Source organism: Rhincodon typus, chromosome 36 (genome assembly GCF_021869965.1).
Source record: "Rhincodon typus isolate 14 chromosome 36, sRhiTyp1.1, whole genome shotgun sequence".
NCBI lineage: Eukaryota > Metazoa > Chordata > Chondrichthyes > Orectolobiformes > Rhincodontidae > Rhincodon > Rhincodon typus.
Window position 1 is genome coordinate 1,877,786 of NC_063367.1, and position 17,902 is coordinate 1,895,687.

General features: G+C 43.2%; 2 protein-coding genes across 3 annotated transcripts in view; one reads left to right on the plus strand and one right to left on the minus strand.

Moving 5' to 3' along the window:
• The window catches only part of LOC109921546 (solute carrier family 25 member 44), a 92,755-nt gene extending 76,197 nt beyond the window's left edge, over positions 1-16,558 (minus strand). For both annotated transcript variants that reach the window (XM_048617104.1, XM_048617103.1), the window contains exons 1-2: positions 16,297-16,558; positions 4,761-5,416 (exon numbers count right to left, since the gene is read on the minus strand). In XM_048617104.1, the coding sequence (XP_048473061.1) occupies positions 4,761-5,382 (622 nt within the window). In that variant the 5' untranslated portion in view covers positions 5,383-5,416; positions 16,297-16,558. The remainder of the gene's footprint in view (positions 1-4,760; positions 5,417-16,296) is intronic.
• The window catches only part of ireb2 (iron-responsive element binding protein 2), a 76,038-nt gene continuing 74,664 nt past the window's right edge, over positions 16,529-17,902 (plus strand). The window contains exon 1 of the mRNA XM_048617020.1: positions 16,529-16,680. Within this exon, the coding sequence (XP_048472977.1) occupies positions 16,656-16,680 (25 nt within the window). The 5' untranslated portion in view covers positions 16,529-16,655. The remainder of the gene's footprint in view (positions 16,681-17,902) is intronic.

The following is a 17,902-nucleotide window of genomic DNA, read 5'->3' on the forward strand; positions in this document are numbered from 1 at the left end:
ACCTACATTCTCCTCCAAATCATTTACGTATTTCACAAACCATAGGGGCCCCCATCACTGATCCTTTATAACACCACCAGTCACAGATCTCCAGTCAGAAAAACACCCTTCTGACACTACTCTGTCTTCTATGATTAAGTCAGTTCTGTATCCACTCACTGCGGATCCCACGAGTTCACCTTTTGCGTCAACGGGACATGAGAGACCTTGTCAAAGGCCTTGCTAAAGTCCACGTAGATAACATTTACTGCCCTGCGGTAAATCATCTTTGTCACTTTCTCAAAAAACTCAATCAAGTTTGAGAGACATGACCTTCCCCACATAAAGCCATGCTGCCTATTGCAAGTGAGTCCACATTTTTCCAACTGTGTGTAAATTCTAACCCTAAAAATCTTCTCCAATAATTTCCCAACCACTGACATAAGGCTCATCAGCCTGTAATTTCCCAGATTATCCCTGTTGCCTTTCTTAAACAAAGGAACAACATTGGCTATTCTCTAGTCCTCTGGGGCCTCTCTTGTGACTAAAGAGGATACAAAGGCTGCACACAAGGCCCCAGAAATTTCCTCTGCCTGACTCCCTCAGGATTTTGTGATGGATCCCATCAGGTCCTGGGGACTTGTCTACTTTAATGCTTTTCAAAACACCCAAGACCACCACCTTTTTCACATTAACATGACCTAGAAAATCACATACTGCTGCTGAGACTCATCATCCACTATGTCCATCTTTTTGTGAATACAATGTAAGTATTCATTAAGGACCTCACCTACTTCTGCTGGTCCATGCAAAAATTCCCTCCTTTTCCTTGAGTGGACCTACCCTTTCTCCAGGTACACTGTTGCTCCTTGTATGCATAAAATGCCTTGTGATTTTCCTTAATCCTGTATGCCAAGGACATTTCATGGCCCTTTAAGTCCTTGGAATTCCTTGTTTGACTTCTTTCCTGCTATCTAAGTATTCTTCGAGGGCTCTGTCTGTTTTCAGTTCCCTAACTCTTATGTATGCCTCATTTCTCTTTTTGATTAAGCTCTCAATTTCTCCGGTTATCCAAGGTTCCCAAATCTTTCCATACTTGTCCATCATTTTCACCAGAACATGCTGATCCTGAATACAAATCAGCAGGCCTTTAAAAGATTCCCACATTCCAGATATGGATTTAATCCTCAAACAGCCACTCCCAATCTACAGTCCCGAGTTTTTTGCCTAATATTGTGGTAGTTAGCCATCCCACAACTTAGCACTTTCACCCAAGGATCACTTTATCCTTATCCACATACAACTTAAAACTTACAGAATTTACAGTCACTGTTCCGGAATGCTTCCCCACTGAAATTTTGATCACCTAGCTTGGTGCAATTCCAGATACCAAGTCTGGTACGGCCCTTCCTCCACATGAACTATCTATATATTGTTTCAAAAAAAATCTAGGACACATCAAACAACACCCTTCTTCCCATTCAAGCCCCTGGCACTAAGGGAGTTTCAGTCAATACAAGCGAAGTTGAAATCACCCACCATAATAGCCCTGGAACAAAAACAAAGTTGCTGGAAAAGCTCAGCAGGTCTGGCAGCATCTGTGAAGGCTTCGGGTCCGGTGACCCTTCCTCAGAACTGATAGTGGCTGGGAAAACGTCAGTTTATATGCAGAAAATAGGGAGGTGGGTGGGGTAGGGAGTAAATGATAGGATAGAGCGCAAAGAGAGAGAAAAACAGTTGGGTAGACAAAGGAGTTGCTAACAATCAGGCTGGGAGGGTGAATAGTTGTTAATGGGGACTGTTAGTGACTAACAACAGGGGATGTGTAATGGCAGGCTATGTAGTAACAAGGCCCGGTGTGTGGGGTGTGGCACTGGGACATGGGAGAGTTTAGGCCCTAAAATTATGGAACTCAATATTGAGTCCAGAGGGCTGTAGGGTCCCCAAGCAGAAAATGAGGTTTTGTTCCTCCAGCTTGCGTTGGGTTTCGCTGGAACACTACAGCAAGCCAAAGGCAGAGATGTTGGCCACGGAGCAGGGTGGTGTGTTAAAGTGGCAGGCAACAGGTAGTTCAGGGTATTTTTTGCGAGCAGAACGTAGATGCTCTGCAAAATGGTCGCCAAATCCATGCTTCGTTTCCCCAATGTAGAGGAGACCACATTGTGCGCAGCGAATGCAGTAGACCAGATTCTGGGAAGTGCAGGTGAAGTGTTGCTTCACCTGGAAGGTATGTTTGGGCCCTTGGAAACTGGGAAGGGAGGAGGTAAATGGGCAGGTGTTGCACCTTCGCTGGTTACAGGGGAAGGTGCTGCAGGGCTGTGGGGATGTGTTGGGGGTGAAGGAGATGTGGACCAGGGTGTCCCAGAGGGAATGGTCCCTGCGGAAGGCGGACAAGGGAGAGGAGGGGAATATGTGTCTGAAGAAGTTCTGCACCATAATAGCCCTTTTGTTTTCACATTTTTCCAGAATCTGTCTACATATCTGTTCCTTTATCACCCGCTGGCTGTTGGGAGGCCTGTAGTGCAATCCCATCAAAGTGAATGCACCCTTCCTTGTCCTGAGCTCTACGCATTTCGCCTTGTTGGATCAGTTCTCCAAGGTGTCCTCCATCAGTACAGCTGTGATAGCCTCTCTTATCAGTAACACAACTCCCCCACCTCTTTTACATCCCTCTCACTTGAAATATCTAAATCCCAGAACATTAATCTTACAGTCTTGTCCCTCCATCAACCAAGTCTCTGTAGTAGCTACAGAATCATAATTATATATAAATTAATCCAAGCTCTCAGTTCATCTGCCTTACCTGTCATATTTCTCACATTAAAACAAATACACCTCAGACCGTCAGTCCTGCTGTGTTCAGTAACTTCTCCGTGTGTTCTTCATTGACCTACTACTCTGGTTCCCACCACACAAATGTAAACACTCCTGAGTGGCATCAGCAAAACCTCCCTGCCAGGATATTTTGTGCCCCTCCAGTTTAGGTTCCAGAAGACATCCTGATGATCCACAAATCTGAAGCCCTTCCACCTACACAATGTCTTAGTACAGCTAAATAATGGTTACCTTCCTCTTTCTGCCTTCACTGACACATAGCAAAGAAAGTATTCCTGAGATTACAGCCCTAGAGGTCCTGCTTTTCAACTTTCTTCCTAACTCCCTGAACTCCCTTTGCAGGACCTCATGGTTCTTTCTGCCTATGTCTTTAGTACCAATATGGACCTCAACCTCTGGTTCCTCACCCTCTCCTTTCAAAATATCTGTGCCCACTCAGAGACATCCTTGACCCTGGCACCACAGAGGCAACATACCATCCTGGAATCTTGCTCACGCCCACAGAAACGTCTGCCCGAGCCCTCAACTATAGAATCCCCTATCACTACTGCCAGCCTGACCATCCCTGCTGTACAACAGTATCAGTCTTGGGGCCATTGATCTGGTTGCTGCTTTCCCCGGAGGGCCTATCCCCCACAACAGCATCCAAAACAGTACATCTTTTTAAGGGGGAAATGGACACACGGGACTCCTGCACTGCCTGCCCGTGCTTACTCATTTCCTGGTGGTCACCCAACTATTCTCTGTAGTCCTTAACTGGTGATGCGGCAAACTTGCTAAATGTGCTATCCACTACATTCTTTGCTTCATGGATGCTCCATAGTGAGTTCATCCACAGCTCCAGGCACTCCGTGCAGCAAACTGGCAGCTGCAGCTGAACTGCACTGTAGGAATTCTATGATTCTATGAACACACTTCCTACATACATAGTTACCATGGACACTGGAAGTGTCACTGATTGTCTACATATTGCAGGACATGCATTCCACAGGGATGAGTTCTCCTGCCATTGTGAACCATATCGATTAAATCAACCTTATCAACTACAATAACACAGGAACTGATTAAACAACCTTACCTACTAGTCACCAAGCTTGGGTTTCTCATTCCCACTTTCTATTCCTAGCAGACTATAACTACAAAAAGCTAGACTTTATCTCTCTCCAGACACTACCCACTCAAACCTGGTTCCTGAGCAGCCAAGTTGTTACGTTTTGAGTCTTTGATCCCCTTACCTATCTATCTCTGCCTTAAATACACTCGATGACTCCCCGAACATCTGACTCATACCCTATCAACCCCTGTCCACTATAAATTTCCCCCTCACTACTTGATGAACCCAGACCATCCCACCCAAACCCAATTACACCCCTTGAACCCCTAATATTCCCCACTATTCCCCACCAACCCCAAACTATCAATCCACATCATCGTCTCTCCCAAATACCTGGCTACCTCTCCTAATGCTCTGACTAACTCCAAAACTCCAATTATCTATTTAATTCTTTATAGTTTGTTGTACTGTGGTTACTAGGGCTCCGAGGGGCAGTGGCAATGCATCCACCTTTAGGTCAGGAGGTCCAAGTTCTAGTGCCACCTGCATTAGAGATGTGTAATAACATTCCCGAACAGTTTGATTAGAAACCATCTATTTTACTGTGGTTACCAAATGGCTGCAAACATGTTATGCTACATTCAGTCTTGAGATAAATCAAGCCTGAATAAAGCCACAAAATTTGTGAATGTGGCCTTAATCATAATACAATATCTGAATAAACTCGAATTTGCCAATGCGCAGAACTTATTTCAGATTGTAATAAATTACAATGTATACATGTACTTAATAAAAGCTCTTCTTTCAGATTATTTGTGTCCAGGTTAAAAGGTTCAGATATAATGTGAGTAGCTGGGGTTCATGATAGGGAGAGAAAGATAGTCTTACATACCTGCATAGAAGTGATAAAAAGGCCACCACACGGCACTGTTAGGAATATACGTCATCAAAGAAGCTAAATATCCTCTGTAAAATCCTTTTGGGCCGTCAAGCCTGAAAATCTGAGTGATAACTTCCTGAGTTTGTCCGAATGCTTGTTTGTATTTTCCTTCAGTTGCTGACAGCTTGAACCTGCCTAGGTGCTCTTTGTGGCCTGCAATCATCAGGTGCTGCGATATGATATCAATAGGCACGATAATGCTCTGTGCCACAAGAGATGCGGTGCCTCCTGCTACAAGTGACTTAATAGCATTGCTATTGCTGTAGTTGGCCACGTAGACACGTACCAGCTCGTAGGTTGTAATATACCCTTGGCCAGAGATTAGGGTCAATGTGTTCACCAGGAACCCCCTGTAAAGTCCTCGTATGCCTTCGGTTTGTAGGATTTTAAGGAATGCGTCAAAAGTGCCGTGGTAATAACTCTTCCCCTTTTGTATCTGAAGCCTTGTCCTAATTAGTGCAGCTGGATACACTGTAAGTCGCAAAGACAGAGTCATTAAAACACCAATACAGTAGAACTTTTTCTTGTCCAAGTCATCCCATTCGATTATCTGAACATTTCGCTTTTCTTGCATTTTGATAACTGTTCCTGTTGAAATTGACAGTAACCTGCGAAAAGTCAGGAAGGGTTCTTAGTTTCAGAATTTCTAAGGTTATTAAGTTGACTTTATCCACTCATAAAGCTAAAGTTTTCTTCCCAGGATGTATACAAAACTCTGTGTAATGATAAGGAATTTCACTCCTTATGGGCCAAGTGCTAGCAAATTAGATTAGAATAGTTAGGTGATTGCACCAATCAAAAACAGACTTGTTGGTCCCAAGGGCCTTTTTTGTGCTGTAGGTCTGCATGACTCCGCAATACCCTCCAGGACACAAAAACTCCCACTGTGCATATAATTTGAACAACATCCAAAATTAACATAAAATAATGTATTGTATCAACTGATGAGAAAGAAAGACCTGCCTGTACAGAGCTCCCCAGTGTTAATATTTTCTCCCTTTGCAAGGTGTCACTTTAGGTCAGTGCAGAATCCATTTGCGGCTTGTCATTCAAGTGAGCATTATCACTGTATGAATTGAGAAAGAAAGTGCCAGCAGCTTATTCAACAATGAAAGGCCTCACAATCCTAGCTGGTCTTATCAAAATTCACATATTTTACAACACAGCAATTATAGGCTCCCATTTATTTTCCCTCACTTATCCCGTCACTGTTTTCTCCCAATAAGCGTGGTCTTTGTAGAGACATTGCATTCAATAGCTGTGGAAACCCAGGCATGGAATTCATTGTTCTGATGAACGATCACTGGAACTGAAATGATCACTGGAACTGAAATGTTGACTCTGGTTTCTCTTCACAGATGCTGTCAAATCTGCTGAGTTTCTCCAGCAATTCTGTTTTTGTTATGGAAATCACATTCCATGATGAACCCAAGTCATTTACTGTGATGTGAGCATACCTAATTTCAAGCTTCCTGCTCACTTCAATGATTTCAGCACCACTAATTGGACTCTTGCATGCAAAGATACAGGACTAAGCAACCACTGGCAATTCCTACACTTTTGACTTTGCAGTCAAGGAGAAATTTCTATTTATGGTTATCACGCACAATAACATTTCAAAAAAGATACCTGTTCATGTCATTCCTTGAATGAGCAAATATGACAACATAGTTGTGGACCGAATGGTGTCTGAGCTAGCTAAACTAATAATTTGGACAAGTGGTGTCCCAGTTTCTTTATGTGCCAGCATTTGGATCAACATGATTTCAAGAGATACATAGCTACTTTCCTCTGGGTAAACATGACCTACCAAACCACAGGTACAGTTCAGCATCCCAGCTTGGAGTAATGTGCTTTGGCTATAACCTCTGCATGTGCAAGAAGGCCAGCGCCTTGCTGTTCATATGCTCTGAACATCCCATAATCACACTATCATCAAAAGAAGACTGACCTTTACAAATGAATTTGCTAATGTCAACACCCTCTATAAACTGTCACAAAATGATTGGTTAAATGTGCTCGGTGAAAGTGGGTTCCAACTCTGCTGGACAGGTATCACCAGGATGGGGAATTTCTCCACATCGTATAGGATCATTTCTTGCAGGTCACAGGTTCCAAATCACACATTCCTTTGAGGAGCTAGTAATACTTCATAAACTCCAGTAAGAACTGTTCCCCACCCCAGGATTACAGATCTTCATCTGTCCCTTACACTCTCCTGTGCATTGATAGACTTCACAAAAAAGTTTTAAGTGAAACCTGGGAGAAATTCCCATTTTTTTCTAATACTCAAAGGCCAACTCAAAATCAGATGCAAAGCATACCATAACCTAAAAGTAAAATGCATTGTTTAGCTTCCAGTTCCATGAATATTGAGGAGGGTAAGGCTAGGCTGTCACGCTTCACTCTCTTATGTGGAAATCCATTCAGACTGAGTAGGAATCTGTGATAGCACAAAGGCCATCAGCCATCATTGAGATGTCTCAGGCCTATTCATGTTTGCTGGGCCTGGCTCAAGGATGCACATACTGGCAGAGCTCTTACTAATAGCAAAACCACACTCCCATCCTCATTAACCTGTGGATTGAACACCTTTGGGATTTGACATAATCATTCAGACAATTTGATTTAAAATTCATCTAAAATAGAAAACATTGCTCAATCTATAACTTCATTTCAGAGGTTAAACTCCATCAACTCATTCCTTCATTGGATTGTTATGCTGTCACTTTAATGAAGAAACCACTCGTCTCCCACTGGTGTAAAACACAGTGACCTAAACTCACCCATGCCCTCAGAAAAGATAAGACAGCCTGATTATCTGTGTTCAACCAAACAGTATGTAACCTCCTTTAAATGTATACTGGTTTCTACAGGACTGCAATAGCACAATATTTCTCTTAAAAGGATTTTCAAATAACCATGTCCAAACTGTGACTAATGATTTTTTTAAACTCTTGAAGTGCAGCTCTTACATAGACTAAACATATAAATGTAATAAATATACATACACACATATATAAACCCTTACTGACCACACTCAGTAGAAAAGGGCAGACTCTTGTATATACGGACATAAAATATGCTCATTGCCAGAATTTTAAACCTTGCAAGTGACTGAACCATCAGCTCCACTACAAGGTAAGGTCCTGTCTTTCTCATAATTGGCAGACAAATTTGAATTCAAAAGTAGCAGACCCTCGAAATCAAATGCATGCAACCTCACCGTTTAAAAACAGTTTCATCAAGAATGACAATAATATTCATATTACAATAAATGCTAGCATGATTGAATATTGTTGCTCACGTTCCTCCAAATCTATCTGCCAATGAACCCTGAAACAATATATAGTCATGACTAATTTTGTTAGGTCAGACACCACTTGGTCCATATCAAGGACAGGGCACAGAAGAAAATCAACTTACAGGCTTTTTAAAACACCTATAGTCATTTGTTTACATGATTGAAAAAGTAATGAATGAATTCCTTCCGAGAAAGTATTTTTTTAATGGTTGCTTTTCAGAAAGATGAAAAACAAGAGTTTGCTCCTGTGCTAGCGACAGGGATGATACAGGTATAGAAATCAGGGAGAAGATCTGTGATACAATTAAACTAATTAGCATAGACAGAAAGGAGGTTATGTGTGGTCTGGCAGGCTTAAAGGAGATAAATCTGCAAGGGTGAATAAAAAGTATCCTGGTTTTTGGAGGAGGCAGCGAGAAAATAGCAGGTGCGCTTGCAAACATTTTCAATTCCTCCCTGGACACAAGAGGTATCAAAGGACTGGAGGATAGCCATCATGGTACTATTATTCAAGAAGGGAGCAAGGGATAAACTAGGAAAATATTGGCCAGTCTAACCTGAGTAATGTGGAAACTATTGGAAGCAATTCTGAGGAATAGAATGAACCTGCATTTGGAGGGGCAGGGATTAATCAAACACAGCATGGTTTTGTGAAGAAGACGCCATATCTGACCAACTTGATTGTTTTTTTTTGATGAGGTGTCTAAGATGAGGACAATATTTTTGATGTAGTCTACTTGGACTTCAGCCAGGGTTTTGATAAGGTCCCCTGAAACAGACATAAGAACATAAGAACTAGGAGCAGGAGTAGGCCATCTGGCCCTTCGAGCCTGCTCCGCCATTCAATAAGATCATGGCTGATCCTTTCGTGGACTCAGATCCACTTACCCGCGTTCTCACCGTATCCCTTAATTCCTTTATTGTTCAAAAAAAACTACCTTTTTTTTAAAAACATTTACTGAAGTAGCGTCAACTACTTCACTGGGCAAGGAATTTCATAGATTAACAACACTCTGGGTGAAGAAATTCCTTTTCAGTTCAGTCCTAAATCTGCTCCCTCTAATCTTGAGGCTATGCCCTCTTGTCCTAGCTTCACCTGCCAGTGGAAACATCCTCTCTACTTCTATCTTATCTACTCCCTTCATAATTTTATATGTTTCTATAAGATCCCCCCTCAATCTTCTGAATTCCAATGAATATAATCCCAATCTACTCAGTCTCTCCTCATAAGCCAACCCCCTCAACTCCGGAATCAACCTAGTGAACCTCCTTTGCACCCCCTCCAGTTCCAATACATCCTTTCTCAAGTAAGGAGACCAAAACTGCACACAGTACTCCAGGTGTGGCCTCACTAGCACCTTGTACAGCTGCAACATAACTTCTCTGCTTTTTATTTCAATTCCTTTAGCAATGAAGGACAAAATTCCATTTGACAGGTGGCAAAGAGCCCTAAGGTCCAAGGAAATTTGGCAAATTCGATCCTGAGCGGCAGGAAGCAGAGGGTGGTGATTTAGGGGTGTTTCTCCAAGTGGAAGTCTGTGTCCAATGGCGTCACTTAAAGGGGTCAGTGTGAGATCCTTGTGTTTGTTGGTTATGTAAATTATTTAGACATGAATGGATCAGTAAGTGTGCAGATGATACAAAAATTGGTGGGTGGTAAATAGTGAGGAGGATGTAGACAAGCTGGTCAGACAGGTTGAGAAGTGGCAAATGGAATTCAATCTGGATAGGTGTGAAATGGTGCATTTGGGCAGGGCAAACAAGACAAAGAAATGTATGTTAAACAGTAAAACCCTAAGAAGCACAGAGGATCAGAGGTACCTTGCTATGCATGTACACTGGTTCCTCAAGGTATCAGGACAGGTGGTTAAAGTGGTTAAGAAGCATATGGGATCAATGTCTTTATTAGTCAAGGCACAGAGTTGGGAATCCACAGGATTCTGGAATGGAAGGGTGTGAATGCACTGGAGAGGGTGCAGAGGAGATTTACCAGGATTGTGCTTGGACTGGAGATTTGACAGACTCGAGCTGTTTTCCTTAGAGGAGATTAACGAGAACGTGACTGAGATATTTAAAATTATGAGGGGGATAGATAGGGTAGACAGGAATAAATTTTCCACTTTGGAGGGATCATTGATTAGGGGGCCCATACTTAACGTTAGGGGCAGAAGATTCAGAGGAAATGTGAGGAAAACCTTGTTCACCCAGAAGGTGGTAGGAATCTGGACCCTTATAGTCAGTAAGGGTGGTAGAGGCAGAAACTCTCAAATATTTGAGTAATACTTAGATGTGCACTTGCAATGTAAAGACATACAAGGTTATGGGCCAAGTGCTAGAAAATGGAATTAGAATAGTTGGGTGGTTGTATTTGATTCCCGTGGATGGGATGGACCTTTTTTCTGTGCTGAAGATCTCTATGGCTATCTGAAACAGAGCCAGAAATCACTCTTGATTGTCTTTTTATATGTTTATGGGATGTGGCCTTCATTGCCTAGACCAAACTTACTGCCCATCCCTAATTGCCCTTTGGGTCATGGCCATAAGCTGCCTTCTTGAACCATGACAGTCCATCAGGTGGGGGGACAACCACGGTACTGTTAGGAAGGAAGTTCTAGGATTTTGACCAGGTCACAGTGAAGGAAAGTGATATATTTTCAAGTCAGGATGGTGTGTGGTGGAAGGGAACTTGCAGGTGGTCACATTCCCAGGTATCTCCTGTCTTCATCTTTCATCATTATTTGGCGACGGTGATCCATAATAGAGGGGCTCTATAAAAGGTGGGTCCTTATAAATCCAACAAGATAATGGTCAATTGTGGTCCAGGGAAGCTCAGACCGAATAATCATGGATCTGTTCCACCTCAGCAACTGAACACTGAGCTGTAATTTCTTACTGAGCCAGGGGTCTGGAGTTACAACAGGCTGAATATTGTTCTGTCTTTCAAGACGTTTTATGAAAATACTAATTGTCCTCTTTCCCAGACATAACTTTGACAAGTATGAGGTGATGCACTTTAGAAGAACTAATAAGACAATGGAATACTCAATGATTTGATTTATTGTAGTCACATGTACCTAAGTACAGTAAAAAGCTTTGTTTTATGAGCAGCACAGGCACATCATAGCAAACAAGGACATACAGATCATAAGGTGCTTACAGCGAAGCATACAAGGTTACAACTGCACAGGGGTGCGCAAAGCAAGATCAATATTATTTTAAGTTAGAGAGATCCATTCAGCAGTCTAATAACGGCAGGGAAGAAGCTGTTCTTGAACCTGTGTGTTCAAGCTTCTGTATCTTCTGCCTGATGGAAGAGGTTGGAAGAGAGCATTATCAGGTTGGGGCAGGTCTTTGATGATGTTGGCAGCCTTTCTGCAGCAACAGAAAGTGTAAATTGAGTCTATGGATCGGGGATTGGCTTCCCGGATGGTCTGGGCTCTACATGCAACTTTCTGTAGTTTCCTATGGCCCTGGGTGGAGCAATTGCCATACCAGGCCGTAACACACCCGGATAAAACACTATGGTAGCATCTGCAAAAGTTGGTGAAAATGCTTATGGACATGCCGAATTTTCTAAGCCGCCTAAGAAAGAAGAGGCATTGTTGTGCCTTCTTGACTGTTGCACCTATGTGGGAAGTCCAGGGCAGATTGTCAGTTATGATCACTCCTAGGAACTTGACCCTCTCCACCTCAGCTCCGTTGATGTAGATGGAGGCATGTCCTCCTCCTTTCTTTCTGAAGTCAATGATCAGTTCTTTTGATTTGCTGACACTGAGTGAGAGTTGTTATCATTGCACCATGACACCAAGCACTCTATCTCCTTCCTATATTCTGACTCATCGTCAATTGATATCAGTGCTACCACGGTGATGTCGTCAGCAAACTTGTAGATGGCGTTCATTTGAAATTTGGCTACACAGTAGGAGGCCGATAATGCATCCTTGCAGGGGATGGGAAAGAATTAATGAACGAATAGGAAGCGGGATCTATCTTGTGGCATTTATCCACAGATCCCTGAAGGATAATAAGGTAGTGAGGGCAGCGTGCAGGACACTTGCCTTTATCAGTTGAGAGACAGAGAAAACCAGGTCATACCTACTACCAGTGTCCACCTATCATCATCATTCTGCTACACCTCTCCCCCCCCAGCTTTATCTGCAGCTCCCTTACTCTCACATCCAGTCCTGAAGAAGGGTAATACCCAAAACACTGACTTCTCCTTTCCTCCAGATGCTGCCTGGCTTGTTGTGTTCTTCCAGCCTTCTGTTTGTCTACCTTGGATTCCAACATCTGCTGTATTTTTGTCTCTAACCTATTACAATCTACTGGATTGTTAAGACACAGCAAAAACAAAAGGTTGAGGTGACCAGCTAACTGAGGGGTGAATTAGCTCTCTGGTTTTTAAACCCCTCAGGGTTAGCCACAACAAAGATTTTTAATTTTTTTTAGCACGTAGCTATTTCACAGTTAAATTAAAATACTGGGCTCAACAAAAATAAGTTTTCTTGATGGAAGAAATAAAAATTTTATTAACTAACCCCAAAATGCAACAAACACAAATACAGTTATAAAATTTAAAAAGGGGAGAGTGTCGAGTAAAGGGAACAATCAACAATAGTTGAAAAATTCTTCACAGTCTTGAAGTGTTAATCCGAAACGAGTTCTCCAATTGACCCGGCAAAATTTGGAGATGTCCTTGAGTTTTCGGGGATGGATATTTCTTCAATCTGATTGATATTGGGTGCTGTTTATGAGAAGTTAAAAGAAATAGGAGAAATGGAGTCTTCTAGTTCTGCTACAAACCCATTTTCTTCTCTCTGCTCTGGTCAAAAGCAGTTGCCAGAAATATAGTTCATTTTGTGTATTCCTCTGTCTGGCTTCATTATGTTTCCCAAGTTAGATAAACTGTAAGTGACTTCTTCCCAATACATGAAACTTTCAGACAAATGCAAGTCAAACAGGAGATTCAGATCTGAGTGACAGGTTTCAATAATTTTGAGAGCAGGCTAAAGTCAGCTCAGCCTGGATTTAACAATGCTTTTATGGGCTTGGCTCAACCTGGTCAGCTGGTCAACGCAGTCATTTTAAGTATGTTTCCTTTATTAAAACAATTTTACATTATGGCTCCAGCTATCACAAATCAGATGATGGAAATCGAACACTGTTGGTCCATTTATACCACTTTTATTACACGTCCCCACAATGAACAATGAGTTTAGTGAGTGAGAAAGAGAGGGAAAAGGAATGGGTTTCCCAGCTCCAAAAATTGGGGAAACAGAGTTACAAGCTCAAAAGGTGCTTAGATGGATCAAAGCTACTAGGGAAATCTCCTCTTTACCCAGTAATAGTCCAAATTGTCCTGTCCCACAACAAAGATTGGAAGTCCTTAAATATGTTAGGTTTATTCCTAAATTTGAGGAGGGTGATGTGGAATCCTTCTTTATTACTTTTAAAAAAGGTAGCTCTACAAGTGCAATGGTCACAAGTAGTGTGGATTCTTATGATACATGACAACTGGCATGGAGAGCTCAAGAAGTCTATTCCAGGTTAATCTGAGGGGTGTGTTGGTCATGAGCAGACAGGCACAACCATCCTCAATGCATATGGACGGTTCCAAAGGCATATCACCAGCAATCCAAGAGTGCTAATACGAGTTAAAATGTAACTAATGACATCTTTGACAAATGACATGAGCTGATATTGCTAGAATGAATCTTACTAATTTCAAATAATGTTGATCTTGCTTTGTGCGCCTCCTGTACAGCTGTAACCTTTATGACTCGCTCTGTCACATAATCATAGATATACAGCACAGAAACATACCCTCTGGTCCAACTCGTCCATGCTGACCAGATATCCTAAACTGATCTAGTCCCACTGCTAGCATTTCGCCCATATTCTTCTAAACCCTTCCTATTCATATACCCATCCAGATGCCTTTAAAATGTTGTAATTGTACCAGGCTCCACCACTTCCCACGGCAGCTCATTCCATACACACACCACTCTCTGCGTGAAAAAGTTGCCCCTTAGATTCCTTTTAAATCTTTCCCCTCTCACCTTAAATCTACACTGTCCCGTTTTCGACTCCATAGCCCAGGGAAAAGACCTTGTTTTTTTTACCATATCCGTGCCCCTCATGATATTATAAACTTTTATAAGGTCACCCCTCAGCCTCCGATGCTCCAGTCTATTCAGCCTCTCCGTATAGCTCAAACTCGCCAACCCTGGCAACAGCTTTGTATATCTTTTCTGAACCCTTTCAAGTTTCACAACATCCTTCCTATAGCAGGGAGACCAGAATTGCACGCAGTATTCCAATAGCAGCCTAACCAATGTCCTGTACAGAGCAACATGACCTCCCAACTCCTATACTCAATGCACTGACCAATAAAGGCAAGTATACCAAACGCCTTCTTCACTATCCTATCTACCTGAGACTCCACTTTCAAGGAACAATGAACCTGCACTCCAAGGTCTCCTTGTTCAGCAACACTCCCCAAAACTTTACCATTAAGCATACAAGTCCTGCCCTGATTTGCCTTTCCAAAATGTAGCACCTCACATTTATCTAAATTAAACTCCATCTGCCACTCTTCGGTCCAACAGCCTGTCCGATCAAGATCACATTGTACTCTGAGGTAAACTTCTTCACTGTCCACTACACCTCCAATTCTGGTGCCATTTGAAAACTTACTAGACATACCTCCTATGTTCACATCTAAATCATTTATATAAATGACCAAAAGCAGTGGACACAGCATTGATCCTTGTGGCACACTGTCTACGCACGCAATGATCTGTATGTCCCAATTGTTATAATCTGCCCGCACTGCTCGCAAAACACAACTTTTCACTGTACTTAGGTACATGTGACAACAATAAATCAAATCAAAATGGAAGTTAATAAATGTCTACATTCCAGTCCTGAGAATACACTTGGAGAACAGGCAAAAACAGAAAGTGCTGGGGAAACTCAACAGGTCTGGCAACTTCCATAGAGAAAGAAAGAGGTAACGTTTCAAGTCCAGTGAACTTTTGTCAGTTCTATTACTGAAAGAGCTGCTGAGTTTCTTCCACACTTTTTGCCTTTTTTTCAGATTTCCAACTTTATTTAGATTTATTTTGGACAGCAGACAGTCCTCAAAGCTACAGAAGGTGCAATTGTTGATGATAGTTATCACTGCAGCCCTAAAATTAACAATTAGGGTTGGCCCTTTCAGAGACACTTAAAAAATCAGTGGGGTGAAAAGAGGGGAGAGCTGGATAAAGAGAGCTTCACATCTGGGACGGGGAGTACAAATGAGGGTGTACAAAGACCATAAACACATATTCCTCTTTCTTCTCGTCAGCATTCTGCAGAACCATTCCCTCCAGGACAGCTTAGTCCACTGGCCAACACCTCCATATACCCCCACGGCACTTTCTTATGGAATCGCTGAAGGTGCAATACTTACGCACTTATCACTTCCCATTTCCAAGGCTTGAGGCATACTTTCCAGGTGAAATGGCAACTTACCTGCACCTCAATCTCTCTCGTCAGCTCACAAGCTCTCCACCCCCTTACATCCCATCCCTCTTACTCTTCCTCCCACCCTCTCCTCTGTTGCTCACACTTTTCCTTCCACACAACCCTTCTCATTGATATCCCCCTCTCACCTCTCTCTTCCAATCCCTTTCCAGCCACACCCCTCCCTCCTATCTCTCCCAGCTCTATCACAACATCTTATTTCATCTCACAACACTTCACTTCTTATCCCTCATCACACTCACCCAACCATCCCATTTCCCATCTTGTTACCCCTCTTGCTGTCAACTTTGACCCGTCACCCTCAATCTTTATCATCCATCTCTCGGTTCATCCTTTGCACCACTCTACCTCTCACCTCAGCCCATCAGCCCCTTTGTCCCTCCATTTCACTTCCCATTCCCCTTATCTCTCTACGTCAAACCTCCACACCCCGCCAACATCCGTTCCCCCAAACGCCTTGCCCAACCCTACACATCCGATCCCCCATCCCTACCCATATCCCTCTCACTCCCCCTCCCCCCCAATTCCCAATCTTCAACCCTTATCCCCGCATCCTTTCTACCCCCACTCCCCTCAAACTCTCCACCCTATTCCTCTCACCACTCTTCTCCTAAGCTGCGAAAGCTCCATCCCTCCCTGTCCTCCATTCCTCACCTGCAACTCCGCTGCTTCTTGCCGGCCCTTCAGGGTCAACGGTCAAAGGTCACCTTCTCCATGCCTTGAAAGCGGTTTCTCCCTTTTGGGACTGGAGGGGGGTATAGATGGAATTGTTGTCAGGGTCCTGGTGGGGAGGCAGGGGTTGGAAGCAGAATTCGCGAGGTTCGCGGGGCGGGGGGGAGCGTTATCGTTGTCTGGGTCTGGGTCCGGGGCTCAGCCGAAAGCTCGGAGTCGCTTGTCCGTTGGTTGTCAGCGAGGGCTCACATGGAGCACTTTGATTGGCTGCTGCTGAGCGACCAATAGGAAAGCGCTTTGCTGCAGGGTTGCGGCTGTCCGTGCTTCACCTGGAGGAAGAGATGGCGGCGGCGGAGAGGGCGACAGGTATTGGGGGAAAGAGGAACGTGGATTACACGTTCGTGTACTTTGGGGGTGTGCTGAGAGAAAGGGGTAGACTGACCTAACCAAACTGGGGTTGGGCGAGGGAAAGAAACAGAGATGCGTGTGTGGGGAAAGAGGTGGGGGAGGTAGGAGGAGAGAGAGGAGTCGGGGCAGGTACTCCGTCGTCGTCTGCTGGTGTTGGTGGTCTTTGTTTATGAGGGAATAGGTGGAGAGATAAGATGTGTGAGGTGGGGCAGGACGAGAGATGGACAGGAATCCCTAGTGGGCAGTTGTCGATTTTGGACAAGGTGGGGAAGGAAGATGCCTACTGGGGTGGGTAGAGAGAAAGTGGTATCAGCAAGAAGTGAGGCTTGGACGGTGCTAGCTGTTTGGGGGGGGGAGGGTGAAAGAGAAGAGAGATTGGGCAGGAGTGCATTGGAGGGGTGTTGGAGAAAGTTGAGAAGTTGGGCAGGGTGATTGGAATGAGATTGGGTGGGAGGAGATGGAGAAAGTTGGCAAGAGGAAACGGGTAGGGGTTGCAGAGTGTGGGCAGAAACTGAGGGAATAATATGGGTAACGAAAAAGCTGATGTTGGGTGAGATGGGTGGGGATGTGTTTGGAAATGTTGCAGGAAGCGGGTTATAGATGGGAAAAAGCTGCTTGAAATTGCTGGGGATTGTGGTGGAAATGGCTTGCATGTGCCTGTGTTTTAATGCTTCAACAAACTTTTGATGGAGCGCATTAACTTACACTGTTTCAGTGGACTGTCATGGTTCAGTAAGGACACTCCAAATGGTCTTAGTGTTGAAAACATTCAAACCAGGAAGGAGGAAATTGCCAAAAATGTAATTTTAAATCATAAAACACTACTTAAAGATCACAAAATGTGTTGTCTAATTTAGGCAGCATGCATTTTTTTATCCAAAGAATTGTGGATGCTGGAAATCAGAAACAAAATCTGAAATTGTTGGAAAAACTCGGCAGCATCTGCGGAGAGAAATTGGAGTTAACATGTCACTTGACCTGAAACGTTCTGAAGAAAGGTCACTGAACTTGAAATGTTAACTCTGCTTTCTTTCCAGATACTGCCAGACCTGAGTTTTTCAAGTGATTTCTGATTTTATTGCATTTTTTTAATCCATTTGTTATTAGTAATGTGAAATTATTGAGAAAATACAGTACAGGAACAGTCTAAAAGCCATCTTCCCATTTTATCTACATGATC